This window comes from Zalophus californianus, chromosome 10, assembly GCF_009762305.2.
Source record: "Zalophus californianus isolate mZalCal1 chromosome 10, mZalCal1.pri.v2, whole genome shotgun sequence".
Classification (NCBI taxonomy): domain Eukaryota; kingdom Metazoa; phylum Chordata; class Mammalia; order Carnivora; family Otariidae; genus Zalophus; species Zalophus californianus.
The window spans coordinates 41722504-41745024 of record NC_045604.1 but is presented as its reverse complement, the minus strand read 5'-3'; the positions used below and the strand labels follow the sequence as shown (position 1 = coordinate 41745024).

The window sequence follows — 22521 nt, the reverse complement described above, 5'->3', positions numbered from 1 at the left end:
ATGGTGATTAACATAACATAAAAAAAATTAGTTGACCAATTATTTATTGGTCTATTTTTGGACTTTTTATTCTGTTTCATTCATCTATTTACTTATCTTGACATTAATACCACACTGTCTTGATTACTGCAGTTTTAATAATTTGATACAAGGTAGTGTCAATCTTTCAACTAAGTTGTTCCCAAATTTTGTTGGTTATTCTTGTTCATTTTTAACTCCATATAAATGTTTTAATTTGCTAACCAGTTATATACATATATAATAAATATAAAGGCCTGTTGAGATTTTGAGCTGGATTGTGTTTTATCTATGGATCAATTTAGGAAGAAACGATAATTTAGAAATATTGGGTTTTCTAACCCACGAACATGATATATCTCTCATGCATTTGTTTCTTTTAATTTCTCTTAGCAATGCTTTATAATTTTCAACGTAAAAGTCTCACACATCTTTTGTCAGATTTATCCCTACATATTTTAATTATAAATAGCATTTAAAAGTTTTTATTTCAGGGTGCCTGGGTGGCTCAGTTGGTTAAGCGTCTGCCTTCGACTCAGGTCATGATCCCAGGGTCCTGGGATCAAGTTCCGCATTGGGATCTCTGGTCAGCAGGGAGCCTGCTTCTCTCCCTTCCTCTGCTGCTCCCCCTGCTTTTGCACTCTCTCTCTGTCAAGTAAATAAATATAATCTTAAAAAAAAAAAAAGTAAATTAAAAAAAAATTTTTTTAAGATTTTATTTATTTATTTGAGAGAGAGTGAGCAAGAGAGAGCACAAGCAAGGTGAAGGGCAGAGTGAGAAGCAAACTCCCCGCTGAGCATGGAGCCCCATGTGGGACTCAATCCCGGGACCCTAGGATCATGACCTGAGCCAAAGGCAGATGCTCAGTCGACTGAACCACTCAGGCACCCAAATTTTTTTTATTTCAAATTGTTCTGAATGGTACATAGAGATACAATTTATTTTATTTATGGTCCTATATTCTGTAACCATGCTAAACTTACTTATTAGTTCTAGTAGTTATTCTAATGATTCACTGGATTTTTCTACATAGGTTACCATGTCATCAGCAAAAATACTCCACCAGTTTTAGTTCTTTGTTTCTAATCTAAATGCCTTTTATTTCTTTTTCCTATCCTACTGCACTGGCTAGAATCTCTAGTACAATGTTGAATAAAAGTGCCTAGAATGAATCCTAGTTAGGGAGAAGGTATTCAGAGTTTCACCATTAAGTATGATATTAGTTATAGGTTTTTTCATAAATGCCTTTTATTAGGATGAGGAAGCTCTTTTTGTTATTGATTTCCATTCCGCTGTGGTCAGAGAACTTATATTCTATCATTTAAATCCTTTTAAGTTAAAAAAAAAAAATGAATCCTTTTAAGTTGAGACATTTTATGAAACAGAATATGTCACCTAAATATTTTTGGTATAATTACTGTGTAGATGTCATTTAATAAATTTTTTTGATGTAACTATGGCATTTTGGATAAAGTTCTGTGGTAGCCCAGCACACCTGAATCTTCCCACCCTGTATCATTAAATACCTAATCATAATCACTGGTGACTGTAACATGAAATAAATATTTCACCTTAATAATTTGGGGAGACCAAGAAGTTAGCATGTCGATAAGAATAAATAAGAGAAGGAATACAGCATAAGAAGAGAAAGGTGGGAAGACATTACAATTCATCATGAAGTGAGATCTGGTGCTGGATTTTTTACTTTTTTAGATTTTATTTATTTGACACAGATAGAGAAACAGCGAGAGAGGGAACAGAAGCAGGAAGAGTGGGAGAGGGAGAAGCAGGATTCCTGCCGAGCAGGGAGCCCTATGCGGGTATTGATCCCAGGACCCTGGGATCATGACCTGAGGTGAAGGCAGACGCTTAACGACTGAGCCACCCAGGCGCCCTGAGGCGCTGGATTTTTTAAAAACAAAATAACAGTAGTAATAGCTACTTTTAAAATTTGGCTGACCTTTTTTTTTTTTTTTTTTAAGGAGAGAGAGCAGGGTTGGCGGGCAGAGGGAGAGGGAGAGAGAGAATCTTAAGCAGGCTCCACACCCAGTGCAGAGCCTGATACGAGGCTCAATCTCATGACCCTGAGATTAGGACCTAAGCCGAAATCCTGAGCTGGATGCTTAACTAACTAAACCACCCAGATGCCCCTGACATATTTTTTAAAGTAATGAAACTAGTATGTCTTATCAACTAAACAGATTGTGTTGATTATTCAATAGTCAAAACCAACCAACCAAACAACTGGAAGCAAATACTAACCTGAGCAGCTCCCAAAGGGGGGACACGTAAACGCTTCATAGCTTTTTGTCGGTCACCATCTTCAAGTTCATTAGTCACTACAGCCTAGAAAGACACATTAAATTTTGACACAGGTTATTCTAATCTTGAGTAATACATAAATAATTCTGAACCACTTATATACATGGTACTCTGATAACCTCTTGGTGAATGTACACTGACAAAGCAAAAGACAAAAATCATGAGTAAAGAATATTGTATTCAAAGCTAGCAACTAATTACAAAAAGAAAAGAGGAATGAAGAATTATTTCATTAAAAACAAGACATTAATGCAATTGAAAATATGTGGTACATAAGTGAGATTACTATACCTCAGTTTCAGAGATGAGCTGGTTGATTTTCTTGCATGTATAAAATGGGGCCACTTCAACATGAGCCACGCGCCAATCTGCTCCACGAGAAGTTTCCAGGATTTTGTCATGCTTTTTGAGGATTTTTCGAAACCCTGTAAAATTCAGATTCTACAGAAAGAAATGAGAAAAACTACTGTAATTTCCACCACCATAAAAGAAGAAAAATAATAAGCACTATGCATTGATGAGCTGACTGATGACTGAGTACTGAGGGAAATGGCAATGCTTTCATACAAGCATTTACTTCTAAAAGGATAAGACTCTTCTTTCTTGAGGTGCCTGGGTGATACAGCTGGTTAAGCAACTGAGTCTCAGTTTCAGCTCAGGTCGTGATCTCAGGGTAGTGAGACTGAGCCCCACCATCAGGCTCCATGCTCAGTGAGGCATCTGCTTCAGATTCTCTCTCCCTCTCCTTTTGTCCTTCCCTACCACGTTTACTCTCTCTCTCATAAATAAATCTTAAAAAAAAAAAAGACTCTTTTTATTCCATCTATTTATTTCAAGGTAGTGTGCCATCAATAATAAAAGAAACCCTAAACTATGAACCCTATGATTTCTATTTCAAGTAAATTAATGGAAGTCTTAGACTCAAAACATTTTTATTTCCATTTTCTTATGTACAATTATTCTCAAAAAGACTAATTTATATTATTTTGCTTCATGATCAAAAGAATACTATCAGAAAATATTTTGGATTTATAATACACTGAATACATTTATTACTTTTTTGTTTTTTGAAGGACTGTTATTGCTATGTATTTTCCCCCTACTACGCAAGCATGTATGAAAATGGAAGATCGTCTATTTCTTTTAACTTCATTTTGCTTCCATCCATTCTCAGTTTGGGGATGGGAGTGCAAAAAGAGTAACATTGATCATACATACAGGGTTTTGCTGATAATGGACAGGAGCTTGCACTCCTCCTCCATTTCTACAATATCAAAATATTACACTTTTCTACATTCTCCAATTGTTGTTCTTCGGTATATGCAAAAAAGCAGGAAACTGTAGATTTGCATGGTTCTTTAAACCAGAGATCTTCCAAATTTGCTGAGCACATATCCTTATCAGTAAAAAAATTGAGCACTTACTCCAAATTAGACTTTGCTTGCTTGCTAGTTTATAATTTTTGACTCATACTTTAGCAAATCATCTTAAACTCTCCTAGGGGTGCATACACTGTGATTTAGATACTGCTTTCAATTAATTTTCCTTTCTCCTCACTCTCAATATATATTCTTACAGAATAGCCAGCCTTAAAGAATAGAGAATAGAACAGAACTTTTATAATTAACAATTATTTTTGTTTTCCCAAGGAGCATTTTATACTGACGCCAAACAAAAGCTTCTGGGAAAGCTAGTAAAATAAAATTTAACACGGGTGTTTCTCTGCAACACACAAGCATAATCAATGAAACATGAAAAGTTAATATTTCATAGCATTATAAGAAAGAATTACATTTGTTTCTTTTTAAATATAAATTATAAAGCTACAGATAAATTTCAAAGGAAAGGAATTTCCCATCATATACTTTACTATTCTTCTAAAATTATTTTCCAACTGGTTTCTTCTTTGAATGATAAAATATTAAATTACCAAAGAAGGTAGAATTATAAAAGGGAAAAAAAGGGAAATAAGTACATGCATTAACAACGTAGATTACTAGAGATATGAGATTATAATGACTTGTTTTTATTTTTTTAAGATTTTATTTATTTATTTGACAGAGAGAGACACAGCAAGAGAGGGAACACAAGCAGGGGGAGTGGGAGAGGGAGAAGCAGGCTTCTCGCTGAGCAGGGAGCCTGACGCGGGGCTCAATCCCTTGACTTTGGGATCATGACCTGAGCCGAAGGCAGCTGTTTAAGGACTGAGCCACCACCCAGGCGCCCTGACTTTTTATTTTAAAACTCCCAATATTTACCCCTAGAATACTTTCGTTATATAACCTTTAGTTTTTATATAATGTTTTATATAACCACTGATTAGAAGTACTAATCACAATAATAAAATGGAAAAAGAACAGTATGTAAGGTCTCTTTAAAGATTTGATGCTTTTGCCTATTTAAATGTTTATTACTGAACAAATATATTTTTCAATAAATTCATTATAGATTTAAATATGTAAACTAACCTGTAAAGAATTAGAAATTAATAAATGCCTTCTATTTCCATAATTCAGTGTACATAGTAATTCAGCTTTTCAGATTGGGTTTTAAAAATGTTGAGTGATATATCACAATAGCCTATTCATTCAGTCTCTGTATGTGTTTGCTGTGATCTAATTTCTTTCACAAGATATTTTTCCACTTTTTAAAAAAAATTTATTTTCATTCTAATGTAGTTAACATACAGTGTTGTATTAGTCTCAGGTATACAACAGAGTGATCCAGTAATTCCATAAAGATTTTTTTTAATAGAGTTATATTACAATCTGTGGATAATACAATTGGAAGGATTCTCAGGGGCAAGTTGTAGAGTTAGTAACTTTTATATTACTAGTGTTAGTTTCAGAAAAGTTAACTGTCTAATTGCCTTTGTGGAAATTTTGTTATAGGCTTGGAGGAATGTAAAGCTCTTACAGAGCCAGCAGTGGCTGGAGAAACATATATAATTTCTTATTTCTACTTACTACTACCAGAGATGCCTCTAAAAATGGGAAGTAAACCATGAATCAAGGGTTACTTGTGCACACTGTAGAAAAGGCCTTAGAAAACTGAACTTCAAAAATAGAAGTCTTTTTAACACTATTTTGCCACCTTTGATACATGGTTTTTAGCCAATAAGAATATGTGAAATCACATTAAGAACCTAAAAAATAATGACATGCTAAAGATTTCCCTTTTTGGATTGGCCCATTAGTATAGTTCAAGGTTAATTCCAAACTCCTCAATTATTTGAAGGTTCCATTCTCCAGGATAAGACTCTAAGTACCTGATAGTTCTGCAGCAGGATAAGACTGAGGTAGAACTCGCTGAAGGCCAGTTTAAGGTCTTTAATATTCCTATGTTGGACACGTTCCTCATGGGATAAGTGGAAGACTGGCTTCCTGCGCTGTCGCAGTGTAGTAACGCCAATGCTCTCTTTCTGTGCATCCAGTGATGACTGAAGCTCATTCTGAAGTGTAGCAAACCTGCGCTGAGCCTCTGCAAGCTTTTCTATAAAAACAAAAAAACAGAATTTCAAATCATCAAGATAAAAAAGCTGGTAAAGTTCTCACTGACTTTTGATTTACTTTTTATTCTGGTCTGTTTCCCTAAAATTTCTAGGAGAAAAATGTTACATGTAATATTTAGAACTGGATAGGAAAAAAAATGTTTTGGTATAACATTTCATTCTATCTTTCTATCCCACATTTCCCTCCCTGCAAAACCTCAAGTGTACCTTTTGTTTTTACAGATGAACATATAGAATCTAAAAAGCCACTAAAAGTGAGAAAGCAAAATGGTAAAGCCACATTATGATTTGGAAAACAGTTTGTCAATTCTCAAAAAGTTAAACAAAGTTTAACTTAAAGTTAGGTACATTAAGATCCAGCAATTTCACTCCTAGGTATATATGTTCACACAAAAACTTGTACATATACATGAATTTGTATTCACAATAGTGGAATACAAGTTAAATGTCCATTAACTGATGAAAGGATAAGCAAAATACGGCATGTATATTACATATATATATATATATATATAATGGAATATTATTTGGTCATAAAAAAGAATGAAGTACTGATACATACTATAACATGAATGAATCTTAAAGAAATCATGATAAGTGAAAGAAGACAATGCCACATATTGTTTTATTATTCAATTTATATGCAATGTCCAGAACAGGCAAATCCAGAGACAGAAAGATTATGGTTGCCAGGGTCTACGGGGCAGGAAGAATGGGGAGTGACTGCTAATGGGTATGCGGTCTTTTGGGGGGTGATGAAAATGTTCTGGAATTATATAATGGTGATGGCTGTACAACCTTGTCAATATTCATGATTTGAATTTCTCTCCTCAGGAATAGCTCAGTCTCTTTTAAGGGCTCATGTGAGTAGGTCAGGCTCACCTGGGATAATCTCCCATTCTTAAAATCAACTGATTTGGGACCTTAATTACAGCTGCAAAATCCCTTCATAGCAACACCTAGGTAGATGTTTGACTGAATAACTGGAAGAAGGTAGAGCATACACTATGGAAGAAGGGATGTTAGTGTCTACCTTAGAATTATGCCGTGTAATTCTGAACTGATGCAAATTTCTGGAGACTCCAAATGCCACTTGGTCCAGCAGCCAAATGGAGATCTATAGTGTTCAGCTGACAGATGAAATATTAACCCAGGTTTAATTCACAGTGGACCCAACTGGTCCATAGACACGTTATGATTGCTTTCTCTGTTCCAGAATGTATAATTGGAGTAGAAACACCAGGCCATTTGTAGAAATCTCCACATTGACTGTGACCCAGGGGTAAGAGCCATTATTGTAGGAACGACTAATGAACTTTCGAGAACTTCTTCCTATCAAGATAATAATCAAGAAGCAAAAGCACATCCCTAGGGGAAGTCCAGAGGTTAGTGCCACCACCAGAGACTTGAAAGATGCAGGGATATTGATATCTATCACATTTCCATTTATCTGTTTAGTCTGTGCAGAAGTTGGATGGATCTTGAAAAATGACTGTGGATTATAGTAAATTTAACCAAGTGGTCACTCTGATGGCAGCTGTTATACTAGATGTGGTATCATCACTGGAGCAAATCAACAGAGCCTACAGCACCTGGTATGCAGCTATACAACTAATAATGCAGCTTCTCATCTGGCAACAAACACCTGCATGGTCTCTGAGCCCCAGAAATGGCACCATTCCCCATCAATACTGGTCAGTCAACTAGTGGGAGGTTAAATGCATTGGATACCTTCTATCATCCAGGGGGGCAGAGATCTGTCCTCCCTGGAATAAATGTATTCTTGATATGGTTGTACATTCCCTGCTCATAATGCTCCTGGCTAGCACCACTATCAACTGGAATGCCTTACCCATTTTCATGGTATTCTATATAGCTTTGTTTCTGATCAGGAAACTCATTTCATAGCAAAGGTTGTAAAGCAATAACCTCCATGGAATAAAATGGTCTCACCACATACCCAGAAACTGCTGGCCTAAAGAGAGACTTAACAAAGTGAGCTGGGAGACAAAACTCTGTAAAAATTGGGTTCAGTCTTACAAGATGCAGTATTAGGGCCATTATATTTATTGGTGCTTTCACAAATACAGCCAAAATACAGAGTCTAGGAATCAAGGGATCAAAGTGGGAGTGGCTCCTCTCACTACCATACCAAAGAACACTCACTTAATTTTTGCTTCCCAATCTGCAACTTGAACTCCGCCTATTGGTGAGTTTTCAAAGGAAAATGCTTCTTTCAGAGGGATACAACAATGGTTCTAATGAATTGGAAGACAAGACTACCACCTGGCCATTTTGCACTCAACATACCACTGAATTAGTAGGCAAAGAAGCTGTTTACTGGTTAGTGATTGATCTTGATTACCAAGGGGAAAGTGAGTTGTTAATGCACGACAGGAGCAAGGAGGATTGTGTCCACAACCCAGGAGACGCTCTGGAACATATCCTATTTTTTCCATGACAAGTAATAAAAGTTAATGCAAAACTACAGAAATCAAAGAAAAGAATTATTGAGGATTCAGACCCTTCAGGAATTAAAGTTTGGGTTATCCCATCCAGTAAAGAACCCCAGCCAGTTGGGCTTCTGGCTGAGGGCAAAGGAAATATAGAACGGGTAGTGGAAAAAGCAAATCACAGATATCAACTATGGCCTCTTAACCTTGTTGCTCTTTTACATAGCTTATATTTTCCTCTCTATCTCTATGTTGCATTCTGGGTAACTACTTCAGCTCTATGTTCAAGTGTATAAACTTTCTCTTAATCTCTACCTAATTTGCAGGTTTAACTAGTTAAGATATTAATTTCAGTGATTATATTTTCATTTTAAAAGTTCATTAATTGGTTATTTTATTTTTAAGATTTTATATATTTGAGAGAGAGAGAGCAAGCACAAGTGGGAGGAGGGGCTAGAGGGAGAGCAGACTCCCTCTGCTGAGTAGGGAGCATGGAGCCAGCTGTTACCAGGACCCTGAGACCATGACATGAGCAGACACTTAACCCACCCACTAAGCCACCCAGGCACCCATGTAATTGGTAATTTCAAAAAGTCAATTTTGGTAGTTTCTTTTTTGTGCATGGTTTTGATACTCTCTTTTAGGTCTTTTGCCATATTAAGCATGTATTTTATTTTGTATCTAATAATTTTGCATATTTTATGTAGCATTTTACTGTTTTGTAGTGAGAGGTATTCAGAATTTCTTCCTAGTCTTCCATATTATTAGAAAGAACAATTCACCTATTTCCAAATCTCACACTGAAAAGGCAAAATGAATTTCAAGGTTCTTTTTATAGAAGTCAAGCATTTCTATTACAAAATTGTTCATCTCATTATCCTTCTGATCAAAAACAATATAGAACTTTTTGGTTCTTTCTTAGTTCATGGTGTACTTAGTGATTTTGTAATTTTTTCATGATGCTCCTAGACCAAAAGATATATTTAACACTTCTGTTTTATTAACAACTTAAGTATTTACGTCCTAACTACTTAAAAGCCATTTGAAAAAATAATATACACAAACACAAACACATATTTAATGAAAGAATGTGATAATTTATCCAAGGTCAACTATAAATTACTTTGCTGATTAAAAACCTTAGGTAATTAGTAAGACCCAAAAGCTAGAAAATCATATGAATGATCAACTTTTATTGTTAAGAGACTAATATGAATTTGCTATTTGTTTACCTTCCTTAGCCAGTTGTCAATACATATATTTTGTAATTATTTACATGGATATTAAAAGTGAAAGAAGTCCCAAAAATGGAAAGAAAGAAAGAACCATTACTTCATGCGTGCCACCAATAAGTCAAGAAAAAAATACCTCCCCATCTGGCAAACTCCTTACTCATTTTACAAGGCTAATCTCAAATATCATTTTCTATGTAAAGTGTTTCTTGCCTAAAAACTCTGAACCACAACTTGAAACTCCGCCTATAGGACTCTCGTGAGGTCACAAACATGCATACAAAGCACACTGAACATAATTCTTTGGTTATATGTTTGTTTCACTGATTAACTGTGAGCTCTCTGAGCCAATGATTTTGAGGGCAAAAAAAAAAAAATCTTCATTGTTTTAATGGTGAGCAATTTTTAAATAGACTTTTCAGGTATACTTTACATAGCACAGCATTCACCCATGGTAAGCATATTCTGCTGATTTTTAGCAAATTTGTAAACTGTGCAATTATCAGCACCATCCAATTTTAGAACATTTCCAACATCCCATACACTTCTGTCAGGGCCATTGGCTATCAAAGCTCACTCCCACCCCCAGCTCCAGGTAACCACTGATCCACTTTCTCTTTCTATATATTTGCCTTTTCTGGACACTTTTATAAAGGAATCATACAATATGTTGTCTTTTGCATCAGTCTGGCTTCTTAGCATGATTCTGAGGTTCATCCATTTTGTATCAGTAGTTTGTTCCTTTTATTGCTGAATTATACTTTGTTGGGTAGATGTATCACATTTTGTTTAAATATTAATCAGTTGAGGGACATTTGAGTTGTTTCCAATTTTTTTACTATATAAATTATGCTATTAACATTCATATATACATTTTTGTGAGGACTATCATCATCATCTTTGTAATTGTAAGAGCATGCATACAGTAGGCTCAACCCCTGTTTGTTGACTGACTGACTTAATGAATATGTAGGAAAAACTTCTCCCTAGTAATCCAAGTTCCCATATAGAAATAGAGGAGAGGGGCGCCTAGGTGGCTCAGTCGTTAAGCGTCTGCCTTCGGCTCAGGTCGTGATCTCAGGGTCCTGGGATCGAGCCCCGCATTGGGCTCCCTGCTCGGCTGGGAGTCTGCTTCTCCCTCTGCCTCTCCCCCTCACCCCCACTCGTGGTGCTCTCTCTCTCTCAAATAAATAAGTAAAATCTTTTAAAAAAAAAGAAATAGAGGAGAAATATATACCAGGGGTATTCAGCTACGTTTTTGAACTATTTTCTTCCTTAAGGGCAAGGCTATCTAGAAGAGCATATGAAGGAAAATCCCTGGTTGGGAATAGGGGAGTAAAAGCATGTAATCTGGGAAAAAAAAATTCAGTATTATCATAGTTATGGTGTGAGATTTTTATACTTAGCAAAATGGTTTAATACTTATCAACAGGTTTAAAAAGGATGAGAAACACTGCTTTTGATACCAAGTGTCCACATCTGTGTTTCAATGACACCTCAATTTTCTAGAGTCAGATATCCAAAAATCTCAAACATATGGGGGCAGCCCAGGACCTGGTAAAAGGTAAATGTGTACATAAGAATGTACTTTGGCCTATGAATTATAATCTACAAACATACTTACAAAAAATAAAAATGAATATTTCTAGGTAATTTTATAAATGCTGACAAAAGCAGCCTATTTTGACAATAAATTTCAATTTCTACTCATGCCAATAAATCAAGTGGCCCTGAATGAGAAAAGATTATTACTTTCATAATATGTTTAATGCCATAAGCTCTCAGAAAATAAAATATTTGATAAAAATTTCCAATAACCACTTAAAAACTTTCAAAGCACCTATATGTCCCTCAAAGAGCAATATGGTTGGGGCGCCTGGGTGGCTCAGTCCTTAGGCTTCTGCCTTTGGCTCGGGTCATGATCCCAGGATCCTGGGATTGAGTCTCGCATCGGGCTCCCTGCTCGGCAGGAAGCCTGCTTCTCCCTCTGACCCTCTCCCCTGCTTGTGTTCCTGCTCTCGCTGTCTCTCTGTCAAATAAATAAATAAACAAACAAACAAACAAACAAACGGGCATCAGAAATATTAAAAAAAAGAGCAATATGGTTAAGAAGATTTTTCTTAGTTTTCACCACATTTACATTTTTCTACTTTTAGAAAAGTTATTTCAGAACTATAAGCTATCTTCAGAATAACAAAGCTATTACACTGTTATGGAACTGAAGAATAATTCTTGATAAAGTTAGTGTTTTAGAATACATTTATTTTTTATATACATATCTTGCAATGTTACGAGCTTGCTAATTCAATTTATGGACCTCAGTGTTATCTGAAATACTAAGTAAGTTTGTAAGAAGGTTGACCAAATCTAGATGACTCAGGATAGTTGATTTCGTTTTATTAACATGAAATTTTTGTTCTGCTTTTATCTGGAATTCTTATTACCTGAAATCATTACACCTCAAGTACTGAAGTCTAAAATATCCATGTATGAATAAAACATAATACTCTTCAAATTTTTTTCAATAATAATAACTGAATCCTTACTCTCTTACAACTCCAGCTTCAACAGACTTTTTGTAATCCTCCTCACCCCCAAATATAACATGTATTTTGATGTCACGATGCATGGTGTTTCCTTAGAATACTGTACTCTAAGTCCTCTACCACTGTTATCCCCAATATGCTCCTCCAAGAGCATGTGGAAATGCCCCGCATTTTGAAAGATCCAATTTAAATTTTACTTCTTCTGGAGGATTTTCCACAATCCCTCTCTTTTCCTCCAAGTCAAGTCAATGCTTCTTCATGTCAGTTTTACTTTGCAAAATTCTAAACTACCAAGTATCATATTGTACATAAACTTAAAAGAAATAGATACAATTGGTAAATAAACAATTAGATATAATCTGATAGTTTCTATTCTACTACATTCTATTCATATTTTTTATATTCATATTTTTTTAAATGCTCATGATAACCCCAGGTATTTTAATTTCCTGACCCATGTATCGGGTCATAACCTACAGTTTAAAAGAACATTAATTTAGATGATAGTTTTTTTATGAAGACGCCATCCTGCAACTGTGTTAATCCATGACCAGGGAAATTCCCCATCTTATCAGTCTTATAAAGAAAAAAAATCTTATCAGTCTTAAGACCTAGGAGACTTCAGCAATTTGTAATGTTATCACCAAAAAGGAGCCTTCCTTTAAAAAACTTCCCTCTCCTTCCATGGTCTTTAAATAATAAAAGATAGGAGGAAAGGATAGTGGACACGTGGATAGTACATAAATAATTGTAATTTTAATTTTCATCAGATAGGTTAACAAGAAAGCAAGCCAGTGTGGTTGCTTTAATTCATGTCCCCTACTTCTCTCCTAAAAACCCCCCCAACCCCCATTCTTTAATAGCTCTTAAGTAATGGATTCTGTTGTAATAAACTCAAGGGAATCATGATGTAGGAAAAAATAACACAATGGGAATTTTAAACAATACTACAGACCTATGATCACCCTAATTAATAAATATTTAATCCATGTCTTTACACACACACAAGCAAAGAGCTAAACCAGCCATTACGTCATTATTTAGCTATGTGGGTACTAGATACATATAATCACTTTTAAAATGATATTTAGTATTTCAGTGAAAAAGATGCTTATGTTTATTACAAACACTCAGTGGCATAATATACAATGCCTCAAATTCGGTAAGAATAAAGAAAAACACGTAACAGGATTACAGGAATAACTGTAACAGGAATAGTTCTGAGTAACTATTATCCAATTGGTCTTACATATATATGAAGCCTGGAAAATAATTTACAGCCAAGAAATAAATCTTCTATTGCCATAATTCCCATACTTATAAATAACACTACTGCAAGTTCTTTTCTTTCCTTCTTCCCTCCCTCTTTCTTGGTAAAGAAAGGAAAAGCTCATAACACTGCTGTGAAGTCATAATAACCAAAGCCAAAAGATTAGGACAGGTAAAAAAAACAAACTGAGATTGTTTAGAAATGAAGGAAAAAGCCCTTAGCTATTTAAAACATTCCAACCCAGGGGTGCCTTGGTGGCTTAGTCGTTAAGCGTCTGCCTTCAGCTCAGGTCATGGTTGCAGGGTCCTGGGACTGAGCCCCATATTGGGCTCCCTGCTTGGCGGGAAGCCTGCTTCTCCTTCTCCCACTCCCCCTGCTTGTGTTCCCTCTCTCGCTGTGTCTCTGTCTGTCAAATAAATAAAATCTTAAAAAAAAAAAAAAAAGGCTTTGCCTGTGTTAACTGTGGAATATTAAAAGCAACAGATATATTCTAAGATTTTGTTTTTATGTAGGCACATAAAAATGCTGCTGAGAACTTTCTTCTAACAGACCAAAATACACTCAGAATCTAGTGTGTGGCACTGATCTATCCACCAGCCTGATCATATTTGATCATATTCTGTTTTTTTTTGTTTTGTTCTGTTTTTGTTTGTTTTTATCTTTATCTTTTTTTTTTTCTCTTTATTTTTTCTTTCCTTCCCTTTCTTTTCCCCTGGTTTCAGGTCTTTTCTGATTTGTTTAGAGTATATTTTCTGGGGACATTGTTACCCTGTTAGCATTTTGTTCTCTCATTCATCTATTCTACTCTGCACAAAATGACAAGATGGAAAAAAATCACCTCAACAAAAAGAACAAGAGGTAGTACCATCTGCCATGGACCTACTCAATACGGACATTAGTACGATGTTGGACCTAGAGTTCCGAATCATGATTTTAAAGGTACTAGCTGGGCTTGAAAAAAGGATGGAAGTTATTAGAGAAACCCTTTCTGGAGAAATAAAAGAACTAAAATCTAACCAAGTCGAAATCAAAAAGGCTATTAAATGAGGTGCAATCAAAAAAGGGGGCACTAACTGCTAGGATAAATGAGGCAAAAGAGAGAATCAGCGATATAGAAAACCAAATGATGGAAAATAAAGAAGCTGAGAAAAAGAGAGATAAACAACTACTGGATCACGAGAGCAGAATTTGAGAGAAAAGCGATACCATAAGACGAAACAACATTAGAATAATTGGGATCTCAGAAGAAGAAAGAGAGAGAGGGGCAGAAGGTATATTGGAGCAAATTATAACAGAGAACTTCCCTAATGTGGGGAAGAAAACAGGCATCAAAATCCAGGAGGCACAGAGAACCCCCCTCAAAAATCAATAAAAATAGGTCAATACCCCGACATCTAATAGTAAAACTTACGAGTCTCAGCTACAAAGAGAAAATCCTGAAAGCAGCTCGGGAGAAGAGATATGTAACCTATAATGGTAGAAACATTAGATTGGCAACAGACCTATCCACAGAGACCTGGCAGGCCAGAAACGGCTGGCATGGTATGTTCAGAGCACTACACGAGAAAAATATGCAGCCAAGAATACTATATCCAGCTAGGCTGTCATTGAAAATAGAAGGAGAGATAAAAAGCTTCCAGGACAAACAAAAACTAAAGGAATCTGCAAACATGAAACCAGCCCTACAAGAAATCTTGAAAGGGGTCCTCTAAGCAAAGAGAGAGCCTAAAAGCAGCATAGACCAGAAAGGAACACAGACAATATACAGTAACAGTCACCTTACAGGCAATACAATGGCACTAAATTCATATCTTTCAATAGTTACCCTGAATGTAAACGGGCTAAATGCCCCAATCAAAAGACACAGGCTATCAGATTGGATTAAAAAACAAGACCCATCGATATGCTGTCTGCAAGAGACTCATTTTAGACCCAAAGACATCCCCAGATTGAAAGTGAGGGGGTGGAAAACCATTTACCATGCTAATGGACACCAAAAGAAAGCTGGAGTGGCAATCCTTATATCAGCCAAATTAGATTTTAAACCAAAGACTAATAAGAGATGAGGAAGGACACTATATCCTACTTAAAGGGTCTATCCAACAAGGAGATCTAACAATTGTACATATCTATGCCCCTAACATGGGAGTAGCCAATTATATAAGGCAATTAATAACAAAAGCAAAGAAACACACTGACAACAATACAATAATAGTGGGGGACTTTAACACCCCCCTGACAGAAATGGACAAATCATCTAAGCAAAAGATCAACAAGGAAATAAAGACTTTAAATGACACACTGGACCCAATAGACTTCATAGACATATTCAGAACATTCCATCCCAAAGCAACAGAATACACATTCTTCTCTGGTGCCCATGGAAATTCTCCAGAATAGATCACATCCTAGGTCACAAATCAGGTCTCAACCGGTACCAAAAGACTGGGATTATTCCCTGCACCTTTTCAGACCACAATGCTTTGAAACTAGAACTCAATCACAAGAGGAAAGTCGGAAAGAACTCAAGTACATTGAGGCTAAAGAGCATCCTACTAAAGAATGAATGGGTCAATCAGGAAATTAAAGAAGAATTAAAAAAATTCATGGAAACCAATGAAAATGAAAACATAACTGTTCAAAACCTTTGGGATGCAGCAAAGGCAGTCCTGAGAGGAAAGTATACAGCAATACAAGCCTTTCTCAAGAAACAAGAAAGGTCTCAAATACACAACCGAACCCTACACCTAAAGGAGCTAGAGAAAAAACAGCAAATAAAGCCTAAACCCAGCAGGAGAAGAGAAATAATAAAGATCAGAGCAGAAATCAATGAACTAGAAACCAAAAGAACAGTAGAACGATCAACGAAAGCTGGTTCTTTGAAAGAATTGACAAGATTTATAAACCCCTGGCCAGACTTATCAAAAGGAAAAGAGAAATGACCCAAATCAACAAAATCATGAATGAAAGAGGAGAGATCACAACCAACACCAAAGAAATACAGTTATAAGAACATATTATGAGCAACTCTATGCCAGCAAATTAGATAACCTGGAACCTGCATTCCTAGAGATATATCAACTACCAAAACTGAACCAGGAAGAAATAGAAAACCTGAACAGACCTATAACCACTAAGGAAACTGAAGCACTCATCAAAAATCTCCCAACAAACAAAAGCCCAGGGCCAGATGGCTTCCCAGGGGAATTCTACCAAACATTTCATGAAGAATTAATACCTATTCTCCTGAAACTGTTCCAAAAACTAGAAATGGAAGGAAAACTTCCAAACTCATTTTATGAGGCCACCATTACCTTGATCCCCAAACCAGACAAAGACCCCATCAAAAAGGAGAATTATAGACCAATATCTTTGATGAACATGGATGCAAAAATTCTCACCAAAATACTAATTAGGATCCAACAGTACATTAAAAGGATTATTCACCACGACCAAGTGGGATTTATCCCTGGGTTGCAAGGTTGGTTCAACATCCGCAAATCAATCAACGTGATACAATCATTAACAAAAGAAAAAACAAGAATCACATGATCCTCTCAATAGATGCAGAAAAAGTATTTGACAAAGTACAGCATCCTTTCTGGATCAAAACTCTTCAGAGTATAGGGATAGAGGGTACATATCTCAATATCATAAAAGCCATCTATGAAAAACCTACAGCGAGTATCATTCTCAATGGGGAAAAACTGAGCGCTTTCCCCCTAAGGTCAGGAATACAGCAGGGATGTCCACTATCACCACTGCTATTCAACATAGTATTAGAAGTCTTAGCCACAGCAATCAGACAACAAAAAGAAATCAAAGGCATCCAAATTGGCAAAGAAGAAGTCAAACTCACTGATTGCAGATGATATGATACTTTATGTGGAAAACCCATAAGACTCCACCCCAAAACTGCTAGAACTCATAAAGGAATTCAGTAAAGTGGCAGGATATAAAATCAATGCACAGAAATCAGTGGCATTCCTATACACCAACAACAAGACAGAAGAGAGACAAATCAAGGAGTCGATCCCATTTACAATTGCACCCAAAACCATAAGATACCTAGGAATAGATCTAACCAAAGAGGCAAAGGATCTGTACTCAGAAAACTATAAAATACTCATGAAAGAAATTGAGGAAGACATAAAGAAATGGAAAAACGTTCCATGCTCATGGATTCGAAGAACAAACATTGTGTGAAGGTGTCAATGGTACCTAGAGCAATCTACAAATGCAATGCAATCCCCATCAAAATACCATCCACTTTTTTCAAAGAAATGGAACAAATAATCCTAAAATTTGTATGGAACCAGAAAAGACCCCAAATAGCCAGAGGAATGTTGAAAAAGAAAAGCAAAGCTGGCGGCATCACAATTCTGGACTTCCAGCTCTATTAGAAAGCTGTCATCATTAAGACAGTATGGTACTGGCACAAAAACAGACACATAGATCAATGGAACAGAATACACAGCCCAGAAACAGACCCTCAACTCTATGGTCAACTAATCTTCAGAAAAGCAGGAAAGAATGTCCAATGGAATAAAGACAGTCTCTTCAACAAATGGTTTTGGGAAAATTGGACAGCCACATGCAGAATGAAACTGGACCGTTTCCTTACACCACACACAAAAATAGACTCCAAATGGTTGAAAGACCTAAACGTGAGACAGGAGTCCATCAAAATCCTAAAGGAGAACACAGGCAGCAACCTCTTCGACCTCAGCCGCAGCAACTTCTTCCTAGAAACATCGCCAAAGGCAAGGGAAGCAAGGGCAAAAATGAACTATTGGGATTTCATCAAGATAAAAAGCTTTTACCCAGCAAAAGAAACAGTCAATAAAACCAAAAGACAACTGACAGAATGGGAGAAGATATTTGCAAATGACATATCAGATAAAGGGCTAGTATCCAAAATCTATAAAGAAGTTATCAAACTCAACACCGAAAGAACAAATAATCCAATCAAGAAATGCGCAGAAGACATGAACAGACATTTTTCCAAAGAAGATATCCAAATGGCCAAAAGACTCATGAAAAAGTGCTCAACATAGCTCAGCATCAGGGAAATCCAAATGAAAACCTCAATGAGATACCTCACACCAGTCAGAATGGCTAAAATTAACAAGTCAGGAAATGACAGATGTTGGTGGGATGCGGAGAAAGGGGAACCCTCCTACACTGTTGGTGGGAATGCAAGCTGGTGCAACCACTCTGGAAAACAGTATGAGGTTCCTCAAAATTTGAAAATAGAGCTACCATACGATCCAGCAATTGCACTACTGGGTATTTACCCCAAAGATACAAATGTAGGGATCTGAAGAGGTACATGCAACCCGATGTTTATAGCAGCAATGTCCACAATAGCCAAACTGTGGAAAGAGCCAAGATGTCCATAGACAGATGAATGGATAAAGAAGATGTGATATATATGTGTGTGTGTGTGTGTGTGTGTGTGTGTGTGTGTGTGTGTGTGTCTACACACACACACAGACACACACAGACACCCCACACACAATGGAATATTATGCAGCCATCAAAAGGAATGAGATCTTGCCATTTGCAACAACATGGATGGAACTGGAGAGTGTTATGCTGAGTGAAATAAGTCAATCAGAGAAAGACATGTATCATTTGACCTCACTGATATGAGGAATTCTTAATCTCAGGAAACAAACTGAGGGTTGCTGGAGTGGGGGTGGGGTGTGAGGGATGGGGTGGCTGGGTGATAGACATTGGGGAGGGTATGTGCTGTGATGAGTGCTGTGAATTGTGCAAGACTGTTAAATCACAGATCTGTACCTCTGAAACAAATAATGTGATATATGTTAAGAAAAAAAAGAAGATAGCAGGAGGGGAAGAATGAAGGGGGGGAAATCGGAAGGGGAGACGAACCATGAGAGATGATGGACTCTGAAAAACAAAGTGTCGGTTCTAGAGGGGAGGGGGTGGGGGGATGGGTTAGCCTGGTGATGGGTATTAAGGAGGGCACGTTCTGCCTGGAGCACTGGGTGTTATGCACAATGAATCATGGAACACTACATCACAAACTAATGATATAATGTATGGTGATTAACATAACAATAAAAAAATTTAAAGAAGAAAAAATGCTGCTTAGAAGCAAAGTATTTTGAATAGAGAGAGAAAGCAAACTGGTTCTATCAAAGAGAAAGACATTGTAACATAGAGTGATGAATATTACCATTGGAAAAGGACATTACTGATCACCACAAAAAAGATTTCTAACACTATAGCTCTCAGGATTGATGTCATTTTTAGTACCAGAAGAGACCTAGGAGACTTCAGTAATTAGTAATATTATCACCAAAAAGGAGCCTTCCTTTAAAAAATTTCCCTTTCCTTCCATGGTCTTCAAATATAAAAAGATTGTATCTACTGGGGAGCTTGGGTGGCTCAGTCAGTTAAGCATCCGACTCTTCATTTCGGCTCAGCTGGTGATGTCATGGGTCCTGGGATCAAGCCCTGTGCTGGGCTCTGCACTCAGTGTGGGAGGGGGGGTCTGCTTGAGGATTCTCTCCCTCTCCCCCTCTCTCGGCGAATGCACTCTCTCTCCCTCTCTCTCTAAAATAAATAATATAAAAAAAATTTTTTTAAAGATTTTATCTATTAATATAAATGCTTTTATCTTATTAACCAAAAATATGTAATAAAACATAAAAGCACAATAAAATGACTTACATCAGGTTTTGTGAAATTCTGACAATAGCTTCTAACTCCTCACAGGTAGAACCCGAGAGGGCTGGGAATCAATTTGTTCATTTTACAAGCAAGTACATGGAGGCCTAGAAAGGTTAAACAGTAAACTTCTAAAAAAATAGTTAAGGTTCAAAAATCCAAAATGTAATTGGTAGGTAAAAGAATTGATATGAAAATAAGTATCTACATTTTAGTAGTATTCATTTTGTTTTGTTTGGCTTTTATACCATTTTCTTTGGGGTATTTAGAAGTTTCAGTCAAGACTATATCTCACTTGAAAGTGACCATTTTTAGCTGACCATTAAATAATTTGTGAGATACAAGTGGGTGGAGGTATGTTTAAAAGCTGAACTCACCCCTGTATTATTTATACTTTTTCTGTGCCCTAGTGTCTGAGAACTGCAGTCTATAAGACAATCTGCCATGGAGAGGTGGCTAAATAAGGAGAAAAATGATATTGTCTAGGACAAGTGCCAAATTCTGTTTCTGTCAATCATGTCTTCATATTACCCATCACTTCCTGACCTGGCAAAAAGTTAGTCTGAAGACTATCAATTTGGACCTACTCTGTGGTGACATCAAGAGGCATGCCCTACTCGCCCTGCCAATACACACAGAAAAAGGAAGTCATTCATACTCATAGTCTCCAAATTTTAAATAGTAGAAAGCCTAAAATTATTTTTGAAAAATAATCAAATCTAAGATACCATTTTTCAAACTAGGGTTATAACCCAATATGGGGTCATAAAAGCAACTGTGTGGATCATAAATCAGCATTTTATAAGTCAAATAGAAATAAATATAGAAAACAGAATATATTACACATAGTAAGGATATTATTCCATGAAAAAATTTTGTTTAACTATATTGCATATACACATATATATAGAATATATAGATGCATACAAACATACTAAAACACATATCTGACTAGGCGTAATGGGTCACAATTTGAATATAATTTTTGCTATAACTCAACATATAAAAAATATGTATCTATTGTTAAGAACAGAAAATTCTTTTGCTTTGTATACCAAGAAGCATTATCTACTCTTTCTGATCTAAATTACCCACATAGAGTTGGGCTCAGAGATCCTTCCCCTCCCCCCAAAAAAAAAATCACAGCAAAAGAAAAATGCTAATTAACTTGACCTTTTACATTTTGCATTACAGCCTTAGGTCATATGCTATAGGCCTCTCTCAGTCTAAACACTTTTTCCCCTGCAAATGCCTTCCTCTTTTAGCTTTCTCTTCTTCAGTCGTCATTACATGGCCGCCCTCTCCTTCTCTGTCTACACTTTTGGTTTCTCTTTTCCTCCTACCTCCTAACTGGAAATTATCTCTGTTCTTGCATACTGCAATTTCTCTGTATATTTTTCCCTTGCTGAAAATCTATCCATTGCAGTTTCAAATAATATTTCTATTTCATTACTGCATTCTAGGTGCTTACAATATGGTGCAAAGGACATGCATATGTACTGTTCCCTTTCATGGCTCTGTGCCTCTGCATTAATGGCTCTCTGCCTAGGAAGTCCAGCCATAAGTGAAAGATGAGAAGGACATAGAACTAAGGCATTTGCTTCCTTTTTGATCTTTTTTGCTAGAAGGGAGTGACTTGCTAAGGAGACTAAACCAGTAAAGAGGGAAGTCACTGATGCATTTATTTATTAATTCTTAGAAGAAATAATTACTGGAGGAAGGTCTTGAGGAGCTAAAATTCAGTCAGTAGTTGTAGAGATTTGCCACGGACTGAAGAAGGGTATCTTTTCTAAAAGATTGCAGGAAAATAAATAAGGGTAAGAAGGTCAACAAGTACTTAAGGGGAGAGGTGGCATAGATCTGCATATGTATTATACACCAACAGAAGTGAAGTTCTTGAGTTTTTTAAAAAAAAATTTTTCAAGACTTATTTATTTATTTTAGAGAGAGTGTGTGTGTGCAGGGGGAAAGGGAGAAAGAAACTCAAGCTGACTCTGCTGAGTTCAGAGTCTGACACAGGGCTTGACCCCATGACCCTGAGATCAGGACCTGAGCCAAAACCAGGAGTCAGTTGCATAACCAACTGCACCACCTAGGCACCCCTGAAGTCCTTTATATTTATTTGTAAAGTAGGAGGAGGTATAATGAGCATGATGGAGAAGATGGTGGGGTCAGAGAATTCAAGAGAATGGTGTTGGGTTTAGAAAAACACTTTGGAGGGGCACCTGGGTAGCTCAGTTTGTTGAGCATCTGACTCTTGATCTCAGCCCAGGTCCTGATATCAGGGTCGTGGGTTCATAGGTTTGGGCCCTGTGCTGGGCCACACGCTGGGTGTGAAACCTACTTAAAAAATAAACAAAACAAAATAAAACAAACCCAATTTGAAGCATGGAAAAGGGCACTGATTAGGACCCATGGCAGCTTTGAGGACATAATTAAGAATGTAATAATGAATTTATACTGGTTCAA

The 22521-nt window shown here is 36.5% G+C and overlaps 1 protein-coding gene across 1 annotated transcript in view; it reads right to left on the bottom strand.

The window, feature by feature from the left end:
* XPR1 (xenotropic and polytropic retrovirus receptor 1) overlaps positions 1–22521 on the bottom strand; it is a 250678-nt gene that overhangs the window by 77115 nt on the left and 151042 nt on the right. Inside the window, exons 4-6 of the mRNA XM_027610878.2 lie at positions 5610–5833; positions 2633–2782; positions 2282–2365 (exon numbers count right to left, since the gene is read on the bottom strand). Of these exons, the coding sequence (XP_027466679.1) occupies positions 2282–2365; positions 2633–2782; positions 5610–5833 (458 nt within the window). The remainder of the gene's footprint in view (positions 1–2281; positions 2366–2632; positions 2783–5609; positions 5834–22521) is intronic.